General features: G+C 52.2%; 1 protein-coding gene across 1 annotated transcript; it reads right to left on the bottom strand.

The window, feature by feature from the left end:
* Nucleotides 1-3,204: 3,204 nt before the first annotated feature.
* Nucleotides 3,205-7,429, bottom strand: LOC104614081 (chromosome unknown open reading frame, human C19orf45; the record flags this gene model as incomplete). Its single annotated transcript, XM_010292748.1, has 8 exons — nucleotides 3,205-3,393; nucleotides 3,893-3,978; nucleotides 4,947-5,148; nucleotides 5,348-5,466; nucleotides 5,817-5,932; nucleotides 6,024-6,118; nucleotides 6,295-6,398; nucleotides 6,922-7,429. Coding segments are annotated over 8 exons (1,419 nt in total), but the record flags the coding sequence as incomplete, so codon positions are not given.
* Nucleotides 7,430-7,444: the final 15 nt, after the last annotated feature.

The following is a 7,444-nucleotide window of genomic DNA, read 5'->3' as shown; positions in this document are numbered from 1 at the left end:
GCTGGCGAGGCCGAGCGGCTCATGCAATTCCTCCAGCCCCTGGCCGAGCGCCCGTCTCCAGACGGCTCCAGGGGCTTCTATCATACACGATCCCAGCAGCAAAATCCAAACGTGCTCGCAGCAGACTGTGGCTTCCCTACAGACATTTACTGCAGGGATAATGGGGAATACAACTCACCCTATAGCCTTACAGCTAATGCGGAGGACCCGCTCTGCTGGAGTTCAGGGCAAGGGCTTCTCCCATGTCCTTAATTGCAGTCGGGACAGTTAGCACAGCTGTAGGTGCAAAAGGGTCATCCTTAGGCACAGCACGGCAGAGCCACTGCCAAAAGACAGAAACTCCAGAGTAATGCAGTGTTTGGAGCAGATAGCAAGGTACAGTCATCCAGAAATAGAGAATATGACCCGCCAGCACAGTCCAGAGACAAGAACACCTCCAGGGAGGCCGCTCACAACCTCGTTCCGTCACAGCGGTTTCCTCCTGCAACCTCTACATTTGCCTGCTGGGGCTGGCACGACTTTCTAGGTTGCACTTGGCCACTGACACCATTAAATGCCCTCAGCACGAGTGAAGTCCTGCGGCCATCTCTGGGGCTGGGTGGCACATAGCACTGTGTCACAGGCAATAACAAGGCCATCAGAAGCAGGGCAAGGGGGAGAAGAAGCCACAGAGCTGTGACTGTAACACTATCACTGGGGGAGGAGGATAAAAGATACGCACTTTCATAAGTAAAGAGGGAGTTAATGAGCGGATGGACAGCTGAGATGTCCCGTATCCCTTGGCTCTGGATCATTTCATCGCAAGCACACGAAAAATTCAAGTGGCTTGTCCTCTTGCAGTAGATCTAAGCAACGTGCCAGCTGGGCATGCAGTCCCAGCATCAGGAAACTGAAAACAAATATTTACTGAAATACTAAGTGCTCTTTCCACACTTGTGAACAGACACTTCTATTTGCACTTCCCTGTGCAAACAGAACATAAAGCCACAACCCTTGCGTGCTCACCAGCCCCAAGTTTGCAGGCAGCCTGCTAGAAGCCAGCAAACAGAGAAACCCTCGGTGAGAAGGTGTCCAAGAGGGACAATTGTGTTGGTGAGCACCCGGAGAGGTCCTCCCGGAGGGGATGCCTGCAGCCCAAGGGGGTCCCAACCCAACGTCCTGGAGCACAGAACCACCCCCGTGTCCCAGCCTTACCGGGGATGAGCTGGCAGCGGCGGTACAGGAAGGTCTGGTAGGCTGTGTAGTCACGGTAAACGGTGTTAAGCCCCACGCTGTGGCTCTCCAGCCAGTGCACGGAGGCACGCCCGCGAGCGTACACCTCCAGTGCCCATAGCCTCAGCGCACCCCGTAGCTCCAGCTGCACCCGGCCGTGCAGCAGCTCCCCGCTGCCGTAAGCGCCCCATGCTCGCCCATCCTCCAGCTCCACTGCCAAGCTTCGCACACGTCCCGGGGGCTGCATCGCTGCTGGCCCTGCTTATCCAGCAGCTCCAGGAGGGTGGTCCCCGCCTGGGCTGAGGCGAGCGGGACAGGCTGTGCAGCCCTCTGGGGAAGGGGGGGAAAGAGCAAAGGCTATACCGAGGTCCCCTAATTTATCCCTGCCCCTAACCAGCCCAAGCCTGCAGGCCTAATCTTCCCCAGGGTTGGACTGAGACCCTGTTTTTGCAGGGATGCTTTAGCATTGACCTCATGTGTGTGAGGCTGATGCCGTGCTGAGGATGGGGCCACAGAGACGAGTGACGTGTTTTTAAACTGATCGAGAAATAACATGACTTCATCTTATCTCTGAGTCACAGGCACCGTCGACGTGCAACTGGTACGTGCTGGTGGCTCCATCGGCAGGGAGGGGTGTCACGCACCACCAACCGTGCTGGCAGATTTCACGTAGCTGGAGGAATCAAAGACAGGCTGTTTGGCCTTCCTGGTTCAGGCATTGCTGGAAGGGGTGGGAGAAGAGTTTAGAAAGCAAAGACCCTTACCCCAAAAGCCAGTTTTACTTTCTATGTCTGAAGTCGCATCAAAATCCACATGGAAAGGAAAGTGAATAACCGCAGGGTCCTGCCAGGAACACCTCCCCAGCCAGCTGGTTCCACCAAAAAGGTGATGTTCACCATTTATCCACAGTGAACCGTGGCTGTTTCTGCAGTAGCACCAGTGGCAAAGCCACCTCAGGGTCACATAAAAGGAACGGGGCAGACTGGTGGCAGTCCCTGTTACTACACCAAATGATGCAGTCTAGGTGTTTGAATCCAGGTGTTTGCAACGTACCGGCATAAGACACTGATGCGAGGTGCCTGCATGCATTTGCAAGACTTGAGTATGCGGCTTCTTTGAAGTACATGTGGAGCAAAGACTGTCCCTTTCCCGAGAGATGTAGAGTCAAATCCCAGGAGGAAAGCACGGAGGTTCATGGGCCCAACTCCTGCTCACACACACACACAAACTGCAGCAACTGGAAGTGGTTTAGGGAGCTGTGCTCAAATGCTTTGGTGCTGGCTCACAGCACGTGTGAATCAAGCCCAAGCTGCATCAAAATCTGAGAAGGGCTTGTGAAGCAGCAGCTGTGACAGGGCAGCAGCTGATCCAGCTCACTTGGCCTCCCAAGGGAAAGGGCTAACCGGCCCACACTGATCCCTCTTTAAAATACCTATATCCCAAACAGAGTTAGTGCAAGCTCAGCATTCAGGAAACCCACGTAAGTTATCAGCTCAACAAAAATACATGGCTCACGTCTAGGAAAACAGCCCGCTCATCATAAGCTGGGGAGAGCTACCTCTCTGCCCCACTGTTCACTGACCTTTGGTTTCAGGCCTTGACACCAAAATCCAAACAGATAAAATAAGGGAATATTCCAGCCCACCCACAGCCCTGACAGAGCCTCTCACTTTGCTTCTGATCTCTTGCCCTTTCTCTGAGCTTCCCCCTACCCCACCTGCTTCCTCCTGCCCCCGCGCCTGCCTAGAGGCACTCAGTGGGTCTCGCAATCCAGAGAGATGTGTCACCCACATCTTTGGGCTAATCTCTCAATGTTTATTCTCGCTGTCACAACACCTTTTTATGTCCTTGTTCCACTTGTGAAATAAATGTTCCCTGTAATAACACACGGATGGGCCAAGAGCAGGGCACCAGAACAGCTAACAGGTAACACGATGTGTAGGCAGCCCATGGCACAGGAAGTTCTGGGCTGTCCCTGAAGAAGGGAGAACATCATGGGGCGAAGAGCACCTTCCTCTGGGGACAGTATCTTTTCAGGGTCCCCAGGGGAATGCAGCTCACTCCGGAGTTTGCCTTTTGGATTTCTGTTGGCCCTCTGGACTTGGGCATGAACTCATCCTTCTGCTCAGTCCTGAAGAGGTCCTGTGCCCTCCAGGGCAGCCCCAGGTGTGAGCATTTGATCTGAGGAGAAAGAAGAGCTTTCAGCAGATGGGCACAGGGCTGGGGAAGAGGCAGGTGGCAACATGGAACCTGGCAGCCCCTACATCTGAGCCCCGTGCTGCTACCTGAAGGGTCACCCCTCTGGGCAGCTGCAACCTGTGCCTGCCTGCCTCCTCCCTCTCTGGCAGACGCGCAGTCTTCTCTGCTGGTGGTGCAAAGAGACGTCTACCCTGGCTGGACACCTCTGGCCATGCCACTTCATGCCTGAGATTTTCCTCCTCTGATCCTTTGTGGGGACCAGAATCACCTTCCCTCTCCCTCCAGCACTCCTTGGCGTAGGGATTTGGTTGCCTGTCCTTCCTCTCCCTTCAAAGGTTTGATGCATGGCTGTCCCATCTCACGTGGCTCAAGAGCACACACCAAAACTGGTGATGTTAATGGGGAGGCTACAGCTTTGCTTTGTATTAATCCTGCTTCCCCAAGCTGCCCCATGGTAAATCCAGGCCTATTAAGGCTGTACCTGCTGTAGCATGTCTTCGGAGAGCCGTTGTTTCTGCTGTCTGTGTGGGATCAGCATGGCCTGCGTGGTTGTGACAGAACTTTCATCTGCTGACAGATGGAATTGAAATAAAAATGAAATTCAAGCCAGTAAATTAGGAGGCAACATCAGAAAAGCTTTGCAGTTTGACTTGCAGTCACAGATCTGCATGCATTTCCACTAACAAGAGGAGAAGACAGGCTTTGCTGTCAGCACTTTGCTGAAAACCTTTGCCCGTACAGAAAACAATTCTCAGGGTGAGAAGGCAAATGAAGAAATTCACATGGCAGTTACAGGAGTATCACTCCATATGCTAGTTATGGAGCCACTCCAGAAATTTGGGGCCAAGGAGAAGATCAAGTAAACTGTGATCTGTTCCACATTTAGTAAAACAAATGGCTTAAAAACAGATATATGGCATGAATGGACCTCTCTCTTAGCTGCAGAGTACTGGTGATCAGAAACAGGAAGCAATATCAGAGGAGGATTTTGTTAATGCCTTCCATGATCAGCTCTAACCGCATCCCTTCCTGAAGTTGCAGAAGCACAGCTTTTTGATCAAAATCCTCTCCTTCCTCCCAAATACAAAGGCAAAACAACTCCTGAAAACAAATGTAGCAAGTGAAAAAGATCAAGCCACTGGTTCATGTCCCAGAAATCATTTATGTCACCCGAACATGCTAAATGTTGCTGTACAATGGCAGTGAATGCCTATGGCTGGCACAGGCATCAAGATGGCTGGTGAGATGTCATTTGAGGTGGTGAAAGTGCCTGAGATTAGCGGTCGCTGTGAGAACAAGCAGCAGCAGGCATGGGGCTGAGCACTTTCTATGTGTCCTGCCTGGTTTTGGGGTAACAGTCTCATTTTACTAAAGACACCGATGCTGCACCAGTGGCTTCCTGCCATCTCCAACCCAAGGTGTCTGGGCTGCCTCCTTTCCCAGAGCACCAGGCATTGCTGTCTGTTGCACAGCATGAGGAGAACCTCAACCAGGCTTCATCTGGCACTGCCACAGTCTGAGCAACGTGGCCTTACTGTGGTAGTTGAAGGGGATGTGGCTCTCACGGTGGCTTTTGCTGTCTGCTGTCACCCTTTGGCTCTGGCAGGGTGGCTGGTAGTCTGACTGCTGCGTTGTGCTGAAGAAACGGGAGCCTGAACGCTCATCTCCCAAGCAGATGTTGTTTTGATGCTTCTGCAGTAGCAAGTCAGGCTTTGGGGCGAGGTTCCACCTGCCAGTCTGGAGAACACAAGAGCTGCTTTAGCAGAAACAGGCCGTAGCTGGGAAAGGCACCCTATTGTACATTACACCCTGCACTGCCCAGAGTGGGGAGGGCAGAAGGGGCAACAACATCGGCTTTAGGTGCCAGAGTAGTGTACATAAAAGAAGAAAGGGTCTCCACCACAGAAACACCCGCACAGCAAAGCTGGGAACAGACCTCTGGGTAGGAGAGCCGTGTAGTAGTAACTCTTGTCAACGCTTGATTTCTCTCAGGGTCTTCATCACCTCTGGGGATGGATGAGGCGTATTTGTTTGGACGGGCAGGGGTTACAGGCTCTGGCAAAAGCAAGAGTGAAGGATGTCAGAGCACTCTGGTCTCTGAACAAGTTATAGCTACAGCAGCTTCTCCTCATGCAATAGAGCACAGGAATGAATACAGCCGTTTAACCGGCCAGGGAAGTGGAGTGAGGAGGAAACACAGCCTCACAGTGATGACACTGATGCTGAGTACATAAAAACTACAAAACATTAAAAATATAAAATTATATACATATTATATGAATGCTTTATATATCTTTATCTATAATTATATTACCAAACCCAAGTGATAAACCCTACTGTTCAGCTTGTTATAAACCCCATTAGTGGTCTGTATGCATTGCCTCTGTGTCACAGACTTGCCCTACCTAGATTGTGTACTGGGAAGAGCTCTGATGTCGAGGTGGAGAATCTGGTGTGACCATCGCCCAGCTGCAGGTTCGTGCAGTGGATCTGGGAGGCAGCATGTTCCTTGTCATAGACTCTGCAAGATATCAGATATTAGCTGCTTAAATAGCAATGTTCATCAGAAAGAGCAGTTCCTGGGGATGCCCATCGGGTTGTCCTGCTGATACCTTTGTGGCCTTTTGTCTGGGACACTGTAGGCACGTTTCTGCTCGCTCATAGATCCACTGCATCTGGGATCCCCAAACGTAATAGGAGACAAGTGCTGAAGGGAAGCCAAGAGAGCTATAGAACAGCCCCTTAAAGCACAATCCCTTTGTTTCCCCTCTCTATCTTTCCATCCATCTGGTTTTCACTTGCACAGATCCCACCCCTTTCAGGACAGAATTCACCATGGGAACGTGCTGCCCTTTAACTGTGGGGATTAAATCATGCTGTTACCTTTTCACTTGGCTTTGCAGGTGGACTCCATTCACCCTTAAACTGTGCTTGATAAGAAGTGTTGTAATAGGACTGTCCATCCCCTTTAATAGTGGGATCACAGCCTGCCAAACAGCCAGAAGGGGAAATGAATGGCGTTATTTCTAAAAATGCTCTATTTGCTCTTGTAAGGAAATAATAACAATATTGAAGCAACAATCTCGAGGCAGCCGCTCTTTTAGCATTTTAGTACTACTCAATCTGTTTTGTACAATGAAATGGCAAAGCAATTAAGACCAGATTGCAGTAAGGTGAGCTGCAACACTGCAGAATGTGGATGCGGTGCTCTGGTGTGAACACTGCAGCATCTGAGGGTACAGCAAGCGAAGAAGACGGTCTGCTGGAAAGGCTGCGCAGGAAAAGCTTGGCTTTAGTTAGTGCTATTAACCTGTTTTATGAGCATCAGATTGATTTACTCGGCTATAAAAAGAGAAAGCAAAATATCCAAACAGTACTAACAGCTTTAATTACTCGCAGCATGACTCTGAGCCAAGCCACTGAACCCCCCCAGTGCCCTGGAAGCCTGCGCAGCACCGAGGACTACGGGGAAGGTCTGCTGGGAGCAGACCGGACTGTAGAACAGCTCACCCCTGTGCGAGTGCCATGGCCTGGCAGCAGGCTGGATCTCACGTGCTGGGTACGAGAAGGTATAGACAGATGGAGGGAGCCTTATTTTCTCTCTGTCTCCACGAGGAATATTATCTTTTGATTTCTTGGCCGTGGGCAGGGAGGGTCGTGGGAGGGGGGTGTGGGGACAGGGGAAGCTCTCCCTTGTCACTGAGGCGAAGACGCGGATGCGGGGATCTGCGTGCATGCGGACATGTGACTTCGGGGGGCCAACAGGGGCCACCGGCTGCAGGGGCCTCTCTGGAAACGCCAGGCGAGTTTCCGAGCAGCTTTCCCCACCGTCACCCCGCGTCGGGCTCAGCACCCCCCCGCTGCGGGGCGGCAGGGCCGGCGCCGGCCTGTAAACCCCCCACAAAGGAGGGAACTGCGTGTGAGAAAATGGCTGCCGGGCGCTTGCCAGCGCGCAGCGCTCGGCCCCCAGCTGAACGTGGGTCGCTTTTAGGAAGGGAAGACCCGTGAGCGGGGCTGGGATCGCCGGCGCCGC

The sequence above is a fragment of the Phaethon lepturus genome, unplaced genomic scaffold (genome assembly GCF_000687285.1).
Source record: "Phaethon lepturus isolate BGI_N335 unplaced genomic scaffold, ASM68728v1 Scaffold30238, whole genome shotgun sequence".
NCBI lineage: Eukaryota > Metazoa > Chordata > Aves > Phaethontiformes > Phaethontidae > Phaethon > Phaethon lepturus.
This window is presented reverse-complemented; position numbering and strand designations above follow the sequence as displayed.